The sequence below is a fragment of the Equus przewalskii genome, chromosome 4, assembly GCF_037783145.1.
Source record: "Equus przewalskii isolate Varuska chromosome 4, EquPr2, whole genome shotgun sequence".
Classification (NCBI taxonomy): domain Eukaryota; kingdom Metazoa; phylum Chordata; class Mammalia; order Perissodactyla; family Equidae; genus Equus; species Equus przewalskii.
In genome coordinates this window covers 78,863,105-78,879,106 of record NC_091834.1, presented here as the reverse complement: position 1 = coordinate 78,879,106, position 16,002 = coordinate 78,863,105, and the positions used below count along the sequence as shown (strand labels likewise).

Sequence of the window (16,002 nt, the reverse complement as noted above, 5' to 3'; positions counted from 1 at the left end):
CTTATTGATTTATATCCATTAAAATTTAAAGGGATTTGGTCATATTCCAAATGCTCATTTAGCTTTACTTTCAGGTGTGGCTGGAAGAAATCCAGTTTTATGAGTATTAAATCTCTAGAAGAATTAAAGGTTGAATTCATTATGCATATTCTTTTCTGTACTCTGAAATGATCACCCTTAAGAAGATAAAACTAAATAGATAAGTTATTGCATGAGGAATAGTGCAGGTTAGAATACAGAAGATAGTGACTATCAATTTAATTCACTCTTCATTGAGAGCACATATTAAGTATGTGCTCAATACTGTGTTGGAAGCTGAGGCTTGAAACAAATGAGAAAAAGACTTAATCTCAGCCCTCAAGGAGATGAATAGAGTAGATAATTTTGTGGAGGAAACTATATCAGCGGCTGCATGATAAACCACCCCAAAACTCAGTGGCTTAAAAGAGTCAGCATCTGTTATTGCTCAGGAGTTCATGAATAAACTAGGTGATTCTTCAGGTCTTAGCTAGACTCACTCATGTGTCTGTGGTTACCTGAAGATCATGTAGATATCTCTGCTCATCTTGGGCTCTTGCACATGTTTGCCCATCTGTATGTTGATCTAGGATGGCCTCAGCTAGAACAGCTTGGCTCTCTTCCGAGTAGTTTCTCCTCCTCTGTCAGGCTAGCTGCCTTCACTTGAGGGTGGCAGGGTTCCAAGAGAGTGAGGGGAGGAGTGCAAGGCCTCTTGAGGTTTAGACTTGGAACTGGCACATCTCACTTCCGATGAAGTCTATTCACCAGCTGAAATCACCAGACCCTCCAGATTCAAGGGATGTGGAAGTAAATCCCACCTCCTGATGGAAGGACCTGCTGAGTCATGCTGCAGAGGGCATTGGTACAGGGGAGAAAGCAATTGGGGCCATTTTTTAATCAGTGTACCCACCATAGGGACAGACAGATTAAGTTTTGTGGAAGGAACAAAGCCTGTATAAGGTCATATATAGTGGCCGCTGCAATGGGAGCACAGGAAACTCTATGCCATTTGAATTGAAGAAGCGTAAATTTCAGGACTGATAATAGTAGAAAATGAGGCTGGATGGAAGGAAAGAGAACCAGGCTGGAGAGGCTTATATCCCATTCCCAGAAGCTTGAGTATTATCCTGTGGATAGAGGGAGCCATCTTAAGGTTTTAAGCAAACAGGAATGCCATTGTAAACTTCATTCCTTTTTTTCCTGTAGGTTGCCATGGCAACAGAATGACTTCAAGGTGAGCAAAACAGTGATGGGAGATTAGATAAGATGCTATTGCAAAATTCTAGACTGTGGGAATGATTATGAAGGCCAAACTAAAGCATTGGAAAGTATTCAAGTGTGGTAAACCTGACCGTATTAATCATTCATTCAAACAAGCTCTTGAGCCAGGCATCGTGTTAGGTGTTTGAGAAATGTTGGTGAGTATTCCTTTTCTTTAATGTCACAAAGGCTTCTCAGAGCTCTTATACAAATTAAACTTTCCTCATGTGTACCACCATTAGGCATGCAGGTAAATAGGAATAATAATCCTGGTTTACATAGTGAAGTAATCATGGTTAGTGATATAATTTAAAATGTATTGTCTGTTTTAGATGTTTCTTTTTCTCTAATATATTTAATTACCAGAGCTTTTAATGATATTAAAAGTTATATTGGTTAATATTAATAATAACGAAGGAAGAGCCTGTGTAAATCTTGTGATTTTCTGTCTGTAAAATAGCTTACTGGGACCCCATTCATATTCTTTCCTCTTATCTCGGCAGCTAAACTTCCTTTTCCTGAACCCTAAATTCAGGCCCTTTTGGCCTGGGAGCAGAGCCCAGATCTAAATAGGGGAAATATTCGAGACCCTTCTTCTAGAAGCTTCTGAGTTTACTTATCAACTAGATTTGGCTCTGGTCCCACCGTGAACTGGTTTTTCAGGGTCCCTGCTCTCTGCTTCTGCTCTTTGCTTCAGCTCTCTGCTAGTATTTGCCCCTGAAACTTTGGCTTCATGAGACCACACTCCTGGGGCCTGCTGCCTCTGCCATGAGCTCTGTGCTGTCTGTGAGCTGCATGCTGCTGGAACCTCTGGCGATGCTAACCTCAGTTAAGAGCCTTCTGATAATAGCTGTCCTGTCTGCTCTTACTGCCTTCTCTTACCTCCATCACCTTCCTCTGTCACACTTAATCTCCTGGTTGGAATCTACTGTAAAAACTCAGATTCGTGTGTACTTGTTGCTAAGTTAACAGAGATCTTAAACCATCCTCCCATATTTTTCCTCCCAGTTGTGTCACTTATCTGGACCTTCCCTACTATACTATATGACTGTCAACGTAATTCAGAAGCGCATTACTTTTTCAAAACTTACTGTTCTGTTTTAGCATGTTCAGCACTCTTTTCCTTGGATTCTGAAATATCAAGAGGAAAAAGTATACTTGAATATAAGAAATTTTTTGTTGCTTATGTCTGAGAGAATATATATGGGAGTAGTGATTAAGTTATTATGGGAGAAAGAAAATACATTAATGTTTGAGGATTTACCAGTTTGCAAACAAATATAATAAAATTTAAACTAAAATTTAGTTTTATCTTTATAAATTTTTAAAAATAAAGATTCTGCTTTTGGAAAATACTTATCATTAGCATTATTTCCTTTTTTGTTGTTCTCAGTAAACTACTTAGTCAGTATTCTGTTCCTCCCAAATCCCATTATGGTGCATTTAATTACTTGCAGAAAACCTATACAGTTGTTTTCAAGCTTAAATGCAAATTCAGTGTGGTTTGTGGATTCCAAGAGATCTCTAATAATATCATAGCCCTGGATACTGCAACTTGCGGACTAATTTATTGAAGCCTCTTTGGTATTCCGTGCATCACGAAGATAGTCCCTGGGCAATGCTATGTGAATGTGTTTGACTATTTTTCTTATCAGGGTAGAGATTTCTGGAAGTTTGAGCATTCTTAACAGAGGCTGATAAACAGCAGAGGGATAGATCAGCTGATTTTTTTCTACCAAACTTAATGAAAATTATAACCTTCTTGAAATTTTAATTGGAACCCAGAATCATAGGATATATAGATGGATACACCTAGTTTGTGTATAACTCTCCTGTTTAGATGGTGACCTCCTTAAGAACAGGGCCATGTTGTGTCCTCTGTAACATAGACTTCAGCTCATATCAGTACCTTGAGTGTAATAAGTACTACAAGTTTGTTGTGGTTAATGATTACGTAAGTATCATTCCTTTGGGTAAACCTCAGGAATTTAGCACCTGTAGCTGCCATTTTGTTAACCTACTCACCTTCCAGTTCACACGTTTTTTCCTTTGGTGGCAGAGGACTGATTATCTTCGTGTTCTCTCTTACCATGTGCTCAGCCAAGGGAAGGGATTCTCCACAGCAGGATGAATCATGATTAACCTGAGCCAATCATGGTGACTCTACTCCGATTTCCAGGAGTTCCTTTAGGCATGGGTTTATGAAGTACTGATAGCCGGAGAGACATTGAGGGAAGTCTGGTAGGTTTCTGGGGGGGGAAAACAATTCCTTGCTCTTATATAGAGATGGTAGAAAAGTCTGTGTGCTTCTGGATCTTGTCTGCTATTCTGCCTCTTGATACCTAGAACAATAATATCCACCTTGGGGATCCTCATGAAGTCAGCTGACATAAGAGGGAAATCAACATACTTAAACAGGCAGAATGGCAAGAGGGAAGGAGCAGGGAGTTTTTGAACCACTGGATCAACCCACCCTAGTAATATATTTCAGTTCTCTGTAGCCTATCTGCAAAATTCAGCAGAATGAAAACCTCTTTACTACTTAGCTGTTAAAAAGAAAGGAGGTCTATGCATTGAATAAATGGTCTAAAAGGAACAGGTGAGAGTAGCATCAGTCCTCCAGCCTACCACTCTTCCTACCCATTTAACCATCTTGGATCTGTTTCTAGTATAAAATGGATGTGATTTGTAGTCAGGCTTCATGGACTAATAGGTCACTCGTGGAGGTCTTCACTGTTCCTATTCCAAGGGGAACTGTGGAAATGAAGATGAGTTGAGGATATCATCCTTGATGGATGTATTGCCAATTAGAAAAGCTTACTGCATGATAAGAGCTTAGATCTGATTGTCCATCAAGGATAAGAGAGTTTCGGGAAGGTTTCTCCCTCCCAAGCCTGCTCTGTTGGAGCAAGGTTTCTTAATGTTTCTACTGACATTTGAGACCAGATAATTATTTATTTCACACGACTGTCCTGTGTGCTTTAGGATGTTTAGCAGCATCCCTGGCCTCTAGGTGCTAGACACCAGTAGTACTCCCCATTGTTGTGACAATCTGGAGACAATGTTTCCAGAAATAGCTAAATATCCTTTGGGGGCAAAATTGACCCCCATCTGAGAAACCACTGTGTTAGAAATAAAGGATTGTTTGTTATAGGTGCATTTGTTCTAAGATTCACGTGGGAGAGAGGGGAAGTTCTGCTTATCGTTGCCTTAACCACTTCAGGTCTTATAATGAAAAAAATACTCTGAATTCTTCAAATCAGTCTTTTCAATCATACGAAGAACATTTAGAGTTGATATATGTTTTGAGCCAAAGTGTGGTTACTGTTTAAACTCTTCACCCTTAAAAATCAGCAAACTAAAAAGCAAAATTACAACTACATTATATTTTAAATTCCATCCCGAAAGGTTAAATAATCACAAATCTAAGAAACAGCCTCTAATATGATGATATAAACTGTCTTCTTAGTAAGGCTTCACTTTGTCAATGTTAATAGAATAAGCCAGGAGTTCCCACTCCATATGAACTTGGGAAAAGTCTACATGTAAAGACAGTTCAGATGTGAACTGAATGATACCTAAATAAAATTGTATGAAAGGGCAAGTTGATTGGTTCCAATTTTATTTTTAAAATCAAATATTAACTAAAATATTATGGTCCAGAGAGTACAATAAATCCTTTTGCCAAAATGACAAAATTCTCTCAATATGCCTGTGATTTAAATGTTGATGTCCATTCTGCACACTAGCAAATGAGGATTGTCTTTTCTTTTTGTGTCCCCAGGGCTTTATGGCATGCCTGGTGCATAGGATGTGTCCTATATATGTATTAAATAAATGTTTGAGTGAGTGTTGCCAATTTATTCACTCCCTGAAACAGACTCCAGGTGAAGAATTAAAAGCAAGCAAGCATTAAAGCACGTTTAAAGCAGTAAAGATGCTCTTGTTTGCAGCGCTAAAGTAATATAGTGATTTATGATACTTGTGGCTATCCTTTTCTCTGCTTACTGCTACCCTTCCAGTTACCATGTCTGTTAATTCAACTTTTAAAGTAACTTTCAGACTTGGCTATATCTTCACTTCTTTACTGCTATTTCAAGAGTCTGGGCCACTGTTGTCTTTTGCCTAACCTCATCTCATACTGTAGTCTTCTCCTCCAATCCATTTTCCACAGAAGGCAGCCAAAGTGTACTTTCTAAAAAGAGAACATTTTGAAAACACTTATAAGTCACCTTCCAGCTTGGAACCCTTAAGTGTGTTGTTTTTGTCCTTGGGGCATAATCCAAAATCCTTAGTCTAATGTTTATGACCCTGAACCTCTTATTGCTGTTTGCCTTTCCTCCTCCATCACCCTTGGTGCTCTCCTCTTAGACTTTGCCAAACTCATGTTCCTTCCTATCTTAAGGTCTTGAAATTGCTGTTCCTCTGCCAGAAGGCTTATCTCATTCTTTGGTTGGGTAATTCTGATTTATCTTTCAAGTCTCTGACTAAGCATCAGTTTCTTTAGAGAGCAATGCCTTGGACCTCTAATCAAAGTTTAATCCCCTTTACATTTATTTTTTCTTTTGATACTCTGTGTTTCCCTTTCACAACCTGCAGTTATACATTTGTGTGTTTGTTTAAAATCTGTTCTCGCTAGATAATCTCCACAAAGTAGGCGTATATCTATTTTCTTTAATATATGACCCGTGCTTAATATTTGCCTGTCATATCACATAGTGGGTTGTCCGTAGCTGTTTTAGGGAACAAAGTTGAATTTGCCTTGCAAGATGGCAGTGTATCTGGCTAACAATATAAGTTGATTACATTGTCCTCATGTTGAACCTTTAGGCCTGGAATAAGCATTTAATGTTGGAAGAGAGTGGGAATGATTTGTTCCTGCTTCCCAAAGGGTGGCATATTTGGTAGCACAGAGAACTGGTGACTGGCCAGGTACATTCACAAATATGTGAATGATAACTACTTTGCCTTACAGATAGAAAAACAATGAATATAAAGTGGTTAGGCAGCTTTTCGATCTATCTAGGACTGGGAAAGAAACTCAAGGCTTTAAAAAAAGTTATCTATTTATTTATTGCTTTAGAGTTTATTCAAATTGTTGTATACCATGAGTCATTGCTTAGTAGCTTTTTGGCCAATAGGATTTCAGTATGCAGTGCACTGACATAAACACTTGGATTGGCTTAACTACCTCTGATGTCACAATTTCCCCATTAGGAAGTCATAATTTTCTTGAAATCACATTGTAGTAACAACAACTCTTGTTATTCTGTTTCATTTATAAGAAAGATAATCTACCAAAAATAAAAATGCTGGAAGGAGCAAGATATCTTTGATCCACACAGACCTTTTCCATTTACATGCTTTATCTTCTGCCAACAATCGAAGCCAGCTTCTTTACTTTCTTTTATGATTGTTGTTTTTTTGTTTGTCAGTTAATAGGCAAATAGAGGAATGAGCCTACTTAGAATTGCTCCTTCGACTCATAGTTGTGTTTCTTCTCGACTATTGAAGCTTAGCATCTTTCTACTACTTAGCCTTCCTGACTCAAAAGGAAAAGCCATTTGGACAGCCTATCTGAATATAACGTTTCAAGTGGGAAATCGGATTATATCAGAATTAGGAGAGAGTGGAGTGTTCGGGAATCATTCTCCTCTGGAAAGGGTGTCTGGTGTGGTGGTACTCCCTGAAGGATGGAATCAGAATGCTTGTAATCCTATGACCAATTTCATCAGGCCCGAACAGGCAGACTCTTGGTTGGCTCTCATTGAACGAGGAGGCTGTACTTTTACACACAAAATCAATGTGGCGGCAGAGAAGGGAGCAAATGGGGTGATCATCTATAACTATCCAGGTACGGGCAACAAAGTATTTCCCATGTCTCACCAGGGAACGGAAAATATCGTCGCAGTAATGATAGGTAACTTGAAAGGCATGGAACTTTTGCACTTGATTCAGAAAGGAGTCTATGTGACAATCATCATTGAAGTGGGGAGAATGCACATACCATGGATAAACCATTATGTCATGTCCCTGTTTACCTTCCTGGCTGCTACAGTTGTCTACCTTTTTCTGTACTGTGCCTGGAGAGCTAGAGTGCCCAATTCTTCCAGCAGCAGGCGAAGACAGATAAAAGCAGATGTGAAGAAAGCTATTGGTCAACTTCAACTGCGGGTGCTCAAAGAAGGGGATAAGGAACTAGATCCAAATGGAGACAGTTGTGTTGTTTGCTTCGACATATACAAACCCCAAGATGTAGTACGTATTTTAACTTGCAAACATTTTTTCCATAAGGCATGCATTGACCCCTGGCTTTTAGCCCATAGAACATGCCCCATGTGCAAGTGCGACATTCTGAAAACTTAAGAAACCCAGAGAATCTTCTGAAGATGTAACTGAGTCTTTCCAAAGATTAAAATTAGATGAATTATCTTAGCACTTTATGTAGAGAGAAAATTCAACTTCAGCTTCTCTACCCAAGTACTAAAGGGTAAAATTTGTGTGTTTTTAAAATAAAACTCCATATCATGCTCAGCCATTTGAACTTGTTGTTTTTCTAATAAGTTTTCATTGTTAACATTTTTGCCCTTATCCAAATGAGGACATTAGTACATGTTAAAAGCAAATTAGTCTTTATCTTCAAATTATAATGATTGTGACATTGATGTCACAGCAAATTAGTCATAATATTTTAAAGTATTTTATATTAATTTTATACTTTGTTTTCATATTTTTGATGTCTAATAATATCTCTGCACAATAAACTTCATTATAGGATTTGATCTTAATTCAATTCTCTGTGGTTAATTAATTAATACCAAGGAAATATGGTTTCCAAAGCTACCACTGGGTAGGTAATATGTTCTAAATAATTATTATAGGTAGCACTTTTGGTTATGTAGAAGTATTTTAAATGATTATAATCCTCATTTAGGGAAGCTTTGCAAAAAGTCACCTTTGTGTTTGCCAGAGCCCTGAATTCTAGCAGAGTGGATCAGTTATGGTGGCAGATGTCCCTTCTACAAGTGACCCTAGTAAATGCTTTTCTTTTCTTCTCAAAATGGTGGTTAGTGTGTCTCTATTTGGGGCATTTTGATAATATAGAAAGAGCAGAGCTGAAAGTTTCCTGCAATTTCCTTTCCAAGTGGTATCTTTTGCCTTATTTTGCTTTTTTTTTTTTTGTCCTAGTAGATGAATAAACACCTGTGTAACAATGAGAGGCTGAAAGATTTAGGTTTTGATGGCAATCTCTTTATGGATGATACGATAAACCATTGGTGTCTAACTCAGTTGGCACTTTGTGAGTCTGTAATGTACTACACTGTCTTTTTTTTAAAGAGTGAGTTGTGCGGAAACAAATTCAGATTAATGGCCTTTGGGAAAGAAAATCGGCCATTCTGAGCTGAAAGTTTTCACAACAATATTTTCTTTTTATGCTAGTTTTTGTTGGGCCCATAGGGCCCTTTTCTCCTCCCTCTTTCCTGCCTCAACTTATCCTGTTGCTGATTCACATTTCATAAGAAGTGCTAGCTCCCTTGGTTCTGGTGAAACCCACCCAGAAGTGTCTCTTTGCATCCTATTTATAGAGGTCAGGGATATTTATGTTCAAGGTCAGAATCCTTGACTGGTTTCCTAACTGGTGAATACAAACCACTGAGATATACCCCCAAGAAAGTATATGGCAGCACCAGTGGATGCCCATGTTTGTTAGCTCACAAGTCATTCTTTGGTTGTGAAGTCATATTGTGCCATTGACATAAGTTTATGTAGCAAAAATGTACGCAGACTTGATAGTGTGTATGTGGGGTCTTCCACCAGGGACATTTGTTGATTTTGGCAAACATTTAGTTAAAGGCATTTATGACCTTTAGCAGTTAGGGTGGTCAGTGGTTAACTTTAAGTGGGAACCTTGAAGTTTTTCTTTTTAAAATCAATACCTACATTTTTGTTTAAAATGTATTGTGCTAGATGTAATTTTTTCCCATGCATCCTTCCTCCTCTCCTCTCAATATATTGTTTAGTAACAGATGTCAAGGTCTGCAGAGAAATGAGATTAGTCTTTTCTGTCTTTATTGCTGTCATCTCTATAGTTGGTGAGGAGTGAGGGAGTGAGGCTGAGATAATTTAAGAGGATACTCTAATTTCAAAAATCAAATCAAAACCAAACTGGACCAACCCACCTCTGCGCAAGCATTAGTAAACAGATTTACTACGGTGGTTTACATAATAAGTAAAAAATTCACACTGTGACCAATTGTGAATCAAAAATGGTGTTACAGAATTCACTGCTTTTACCACATATTTGGTCATCGTGCTAATTTTTTTTTTTTTTAAACATTGGCACCTGAGCTAACATTTGTTGCCAATTTTTTCTTTTTTTTCCTCCTTCTTCCCAAAGTCTCCAGTACATGGTTGTTTATTCTAGTTGTGAGTGCCTCTGGTTGTGCTATGTGGGATGTCGCCTCAACATCCCTGATGAGCGATGCCATGTCCGCGCCCAGGATCCAAACCACCGAAACCCTGGGTCGCCGAAGCGGAGCGCAAAAACTTAACCACTCGGCCACAGGGCCGGCCTCTAATTTTTAATGTTCAAAATTTGCCATTTTGTTGGCAATAACTTCATTTATTGTGAACAAAAATGATAATTATATGGCACTTTTGCGTATGCTTTCAGGTTTTAAAATGCATTATATGACTTCTAATTTTTAAAGTGATACCTGCTAACATTACATGTAGCTCAGGGATTGAATCCGTTTTATAACATCACAGAAATCACCCATAACAACATGTTAAACATTTAAGCCAATGAATTTACAGCACACTGCAAGCTCTTCTCTAGTTGGCTGTGGAGTCTTTGATGTCATAATCACATCGCCCAACAGTAAGCAGTATCTGGAGTTAACAGTAGTGAGACTGGGATTTTTTTCAGTTTAAAATTTTCTCTCTCTCTCTAATAAAACATCTGAAACTCATGAGACATCTTTAAGACATGCTGGAAGACAGTGGAACTTATTTTCACCCGCAAAGTTTTTCTTTTCATTTTGTTATCTTAAATTGATCGTCAACAGATGTGGAAGCGACATCTTTTTGTTGGGCTGGTCCTTCAGTCACTAGGCGAAGTGAGAGATGAAACTACTCAAGATCGGCAGTTGGAGACACAGCATCGCATCTTCCTGGCTTATAAGATTCAGTCTTTTTTGGCTTCTTAGTCAGAATTGTTGCAGAGCCAGTGCTGTTTGGACCGCTTACATGAACATATCATTTCACGTGGGGAATCGTATGTTGTCAGAGTTGGGGGAGACTGGAGTATTTGGAAGAAGCTCCACTTTGAAGAGAATAGCAGGAGTTATCGTGCCACCAGAAGGGAAAATTCAAAATGCTTGTAATCCCAGCACCACTTTTGGCAGATCAACAAACTCAGAGAGGTGGCTCGCACTTATTGAACGGGGAGGTTGTACCTTCACACAGAAAATTAAAGTGGCTGTTGAGAAGGGAGCCAGCGGAGTGATCATTTATAACTTTCCAGGAACTGGCAATCAGGTTTTTCCCATGTCTCATCAGGTATTTGAAGACATTGTCGTGGTGATGATTGGTAACTTGAAAGGCATGGAGATCTTGCATTTAATTCGGAAGGGAGTTCACGTTACAGCTATGGTTGAGGTGGGGAGGAGACACTTCATCTGGATGAATCACTATTTTGTCTCTTTTGTGATCGTCACAACCGCTACTTTAACATATTTCATCTTTTATCATATTCGAAGACTTTGGGTAGCAAGGATTCAGAACAGGAGATGGCAGCGATTAAGAAGAGACCTCAAGAAAGCATTTAGCCAGCTTCAACTTCGGGTGCTAAAGGAGGGAGATGAGGAAATAAGTGCAAATAGAGATAGCTGCGTAGTTTGCTTTGAACTCTATAAGCCTAATGATACAGTTCGTGTTTTGACTTGTAAACATTTTTTCCACAAGAATTGCATTGACCCCTGGATTCTAGCCCATGGGACATGCCCCATGTGCAAATGTGACATTCTTAAGGCTTTGGGGATTCAAGTGGATGTTGAAGATGGAACAGAATCTTTGCAAGTTCTAATGGCTAATGAATTACTTGGTACCCTAACACCTAGTGAAGAGGGGACGAATAATGAACTTTCTCCTGCAGGAAGGGCAGATAAAGTGACTCCTGTGGAGGAGGAGGAGCACCCTGTTTGTCAGAATGCCAGCCAGCCTAATTCAGTAGTGGAAGAAGTTCATCCTTCACTTTGACAGCATGACCTTTGAGGAAGTGGATTAAACCTGTTTGTCAAATCAGGTCCTAATACTGACCAGCAGTTTGTTTGAAGTGTGCTTTGTGTCCTTTTTTGTTGCTTTGGTAGTTTTCTACATTCTTTGTGAAGCCTCAAAGACAGAAAAAAGGCCTAGCAGGATTTTTTGTTTCATTTTTTACCTTGGCTAAATGTAATATTTTGTCAATGTATGTTACTCTTGTGAGTATATGTGTTTTCTCTGTACACATATATTTCTATGTACACATGCATGTTAAAACCAAGGACAAACTTTTCCCCTGTTTTTTTACATATATTGGGCTCTATTTTGGTAAGAAAATTGTGAATATATTTGCTTGTTCCTTATAATACAGAAACCATCAATTAAGTTTGAAAAACATGAATTTTACTCTTCCTGGCATGTAAAAAAATAATGTATCTTTTGACATTACATTTATAGTACAATATATTAATTTTGAAGTCATTGTGCTGTGTTTTTTATTCTTGATTTGAAAATTTTGCTATGCAGAATTTTATTACTCTCGCTATTGACAAACAGTTCTCTTCAAGCAATTATTCATGCAATTAGTACATTTTATGTGGTCTGCATATGCATAGTTATAGCAGTTTTAAAAGTAAAATACTAGCGCGCTTTTAAGTGAACAGCAAATATTTCAGTGCCCAATATTGCTTATCCTAATTGTTACATGTTCATAATATGTAGAGAGATTTAAATGATAAAGAATTCCTATGATATTTAGTCATGGTGTAATTATTTATGTGTACCACCATGCTGCCTAGTTTATTTTTTGCCATTAAATAAAATATTTCAAATATTCCAGATCATTTTGGAGATAAGAATCACGATGTAGAAGTTATTATGACATCGTGGGATTGTGTTTGTTTTGTTCCCTATATTCCCAGGATCTAGCACAGTGCTGGGCAGGCAGATATTCTTGAGAGAATGAATAAATAATGATAAATGTCTTTTTCATAATCAACTGTTATGTGTTAATCTGAAAAACGGCGCAGTTTATCCCAATCATACAAAACAATAGGAACTTAATCTTGTAAATTATCATCCTAAGTCACTCTGACAAAATAGAAAATTAGGATTTTTAAGCCAAGAATTCATTATTACAATTTAGTATGCGTAGTTTTAACGAGGAGCTTTGAACTCTCCAGGGCTGACAGTGGGGTTTGAATTCCTGTGCAACCCTGGAGAGAGATCTCTAGAGAGATCTAAGAGGAATTTTGTGGGTTGCCTAGTGGTGGTAATAATAGCAGAATTCAGAGATGGAAAGAAGGGCGATAGTTGGTTCTTACTGCAATGCAGAGGAAGACTATTTAAAGACGGGGTGAGGGATGCTCATCTAAGGCCAGGGGGAATGGGACACAGCAAAATCTGGACACGTGACCAGATGGGAGCGATGCCTTGCTGGTACACCACAGGCCTTTTTATACCCAGCCCTGGAGATGTTTTGACTAAGTTAATCTTAAGAGATGTGCCTTGAAAGATATGCATAGCACCAGTACTGGAGGATTTAGCAGAAAAACTGTTTTGAGTGCCTTTTTAAGTTTACCCTGGGAGAGCAAAGTCATTTCCTGGGGAACCAAGGATCACATTGAAGAGACAGGACACTGAGGCCCTATGGGAGCCACTCCTCGTAGGATCAGGTCCTAAGCTAGGATAAGCTGTCATTCTCTGGCCACTTTTGGTGCCTCTGCTTATGGGGGTGGCTAGAGTGACTTCCACTGGTTGCCCAAGACAATCATTGGAGCTATAGAAATGGATGCATCTAGCAGTGCTGGCAGTCCCCAAACCCAGGGTTCTAGGAACTTGACAGCTCTGTGTACTCTTAGCCAGGATCATTACAGATCCGTGTACTCCTAGCAAATTCATGTGGGGTACATGTTCCATGATAGACCTAGCGCTTAAAGAATTTGTACTTCACACTGACACTCACATTGTGTTCTGTCTGTCCTTCCTCTGTACCCTCGTTGGTTTCTCCTTTCTTTCCTTTATTCATCATTGTCAGCCTTAAACCTGACTTACCTTCATGTGTAAGTAGTTAGGACTTATGCACTTACATAATGAGTTGTCGCTTGTTAATAAGGACATTGAACATTTAACATAATGTTTGTTGTCTTGATTTGAGAATTTTCAATGGATGTTCTTTAAAGGGTGGTTAGAATCTGTTTGAAGTGGGGAAGGAAAGGTCGAGTCAGTGAACTTGAACTATCATTGCTGAGTGCCTACCATGTAGCAGGCGGTGGACTAAGTGCTTTCCATAGCGGTTTATGTCAGAACAAAACAGCAGTTTTAAACCTTGTCTTTAGAATGTTGTAAACAGATCAATAAACCACTTTTACTCTGGGTTTAATAACTAGGACCTGGGAATAGCACTGCTATGTCAAATGTTAGGTGTTATTTGTTGTGGTAGATTTTTACCTATCCTGTGGGCTATACCATCTTCTTTTGTACCTAGTGATACAAATATGTTTTACCATAATGACATGGGACTACAATGTGAATTATTTTGCCCCCAATACCAGTACTTTTCTGGATTTCCCTTACATTTCTCCTTTGTATATCCTTTTGCATTCTCTGGTAATAAAATTGATTCCCCATGCCCACCTCTGCTAGGTAGGGGGTTGATGTTTCTTATAAAAGTTAATCTTTTTTTTACTAGGATAAATTAGGTTTAATATTTACTAAAGTAAAAATGATTCTAAGACCATTTATCTCTGATTGGGTGATGCTTTGGGGAATTAATCTATACAGTTTCTCGTGTTACGAGACACACTACACTGACAGTATTCCTGCCTCTTGCTCTGGAATTGTTATAATGCGGTTATCTTGTAGAAATTTGGTCAGCCATAACATTTACAATACTATGAGTATATCAAAAGATTTAGTGAGCCAGGGATCTGGCGTTTCTGATGGTGTTTAAGCTTAGTGTACAGTGAAGGCGTTTTCTCCTTTTACAAACTCATTGGTTTTTGAAGCAGCGTGCCAGAATCAAGTAGGGGAAAGGAATCAGGGTTTGGAGAAGCATTGAAGCAAAAAGAGGAAGGCCTCCTATGTTGATACTGTGAAGGAGTCATTTTAATGGCAACCCTGTGTTCCTATTGCATCGTTTCCTATGAGTGCCAGTTTTTGTATTTTAGAATGTTTATTTGGTTTTATATTTATGGCATTTTTTAAAATGTTAATGACGAAAAGTAAGATTATGGGTTATTACAATTACCAACACAGAAATATCTTAAAACACATACCTGGTTTTCTAAACCACAAGAACTTTTTTGGGACAGAGAAAAATTCCTCTTTTTTGGGGGAGGAAGTGGGGATAATGTACTTTAGATGATCTCTTCCCTATGCACAGGTGTTAGAGTTGTTCCATCATAATCTCTCCACAAAACTTCCCTTTCTCACAGCTACTCCACAACCTATAACACCTCTCTCCACAATCATGCTGTCATCTTTGTCAGACTTCCAAGGTACCGTGCTCCTTGATGATTTCAGCTGCTGATTTGACTTTTCCTCTTCCTGGTCATTGATGACCAAGGTAACCCTGATTTCAAAACTTTTCTACAACCGTAACGTTCACCTCCCAATTCAGCAGATTGTTGCCACACATCAGGGTCTGTCATTTTTGAAAACTTCCTGACTTACAGCGTCTTTTTCAGAATTCCCTCTCTGAATTCATTTGACCTCTCATTTCCACCACATGCTATTTGTTCTCATTCCAAGCAGAATTTCCCTTAACTATCCTTTCCCAGCCCATCTCATCTTTTCCAGCTTCAGCCTGGAACCATTTATAAGCCATTAGTTTAACTCTACCAAATGCCACTGAATTCTTTGCCTCCTAGACTTTTTCTACAGTACCGTTTGCCTGCCTTGTCATCTCTACTGATTTCCACCAGATCTTCTATTTTAAAATCCTTTATTAATGTCTTCACTCCTTTTTTTATTCCCCATAAAGCAGTGCTTCTCAACCTTGGCTACACATCAGAATCACCTGGAGAGCTTTTAAGACGGTTGATGCCCAGGCTGCACCTAAGACCTCTGGGCTGGGACCCAGGCATCAGTATTTTTAGTTACGCAGGTGATTCCAGTGTACAGACAAGACTGAGAACCACTGCCATAGAGCTATTCCAGAGAGCCTTTACATGAATCAAGTTCCCAAGTTCATCCTTTGCTTCCTTCAGATTGGCTTGTTTTCACTTGACTGAAAATATTTAGGTAGAAATCTAAGTATCAAGTTATAGAGGGTCACATTTCATGGAAAGGAAGTGATAGAGGCTTCTGGGAATATGAAGGAGTAGATTTCAGCTAGTGAAGCAGGGAACACTTAAAGAAGTAACATTTGAAATGGAGCTACTGGATTGGGAAAAAGGTCATTCTAATGGAGAGAACAGTGTGAACAACAGTGTTTTGTAAAGAAGTTTTGAGTGTCATGTA

The 16,002-nt window shown here is 38.6% G+C and overlaps 3 protein-coding genes across 21 annotated transcripts in view; all 3 read left to right on the top strand.

Moving 5' to 3' along the window:
• Nucleotides 1-16,002, top strand: part of CADPS2 (calcium dependent secretion activator 2) — a 496,160-nt gene that overhangs the window by 149,030 nt on the left and 331,128 nt on the right. Inside the window, exon 1 of one of the 19 annotated variants that reach the window (XM_070616449.1) lies at nucleotides 1,250-1,436. The exons of the other annotated variants lie outside the window; for them this stretch is intronic. Within the exon in view, the coding sequence (XP_070472550.1) occupies nucleotides 1,431-1,436 (6 nt within the window). The 5' untranslated portion in view covers nucleotides 1,250-1,430. Of the gene's footprint in view, nucleotides 1-1,249; nucleotides 1,437-16,002 lie in introns of those variants that run through there. 19 annotated transcript variants of the gene reach the window in all.
• Nucleotides 6,500-8,060, top strand: RNF148 (ring finger protein 148). The gene has a single exon (XM_008514413.2). It carries the CDS (start codon nucleotides 6,733-6,735, stop codon nucleotides 7,642-7,644), a length of 912 nt encoding a protein of 303 aa, XP_008512635.1. The 5' UTR covers nucleotides 6,500-6,732; the 3' UTR covers nucleotides 7,645-8,060.
• Nucleotides 10,405-11,538, top strand: RNF133 (ring finger protein 133). Its single transcript, XM_070616452.1, has one exon. The coding sequence runs from the start codon at nucleotides 10,405-10,407 to the stop codon at nucleotides 11,536-11,538; it is 1,134 nt and encodes a 377-aa protein (XP_070472553.1).

What these genes read in the sequence shown, in the direction of transcription:
- RNF148 (XM_008514413.2), top strand. Translation starts at nt 6,733, where the DNA reads ATGAGCCTACTTAGAATTGCTCCTTCGACTCATAGTTGTGTTTCTTCT.
- RNF133 (XM_070616452.1), top strand. Translation starts at nt 10,405, where the DNA reads ATGAAACTACTCAAGATCGGCAGTTGGAGACACAGCATCGCATCTTCC.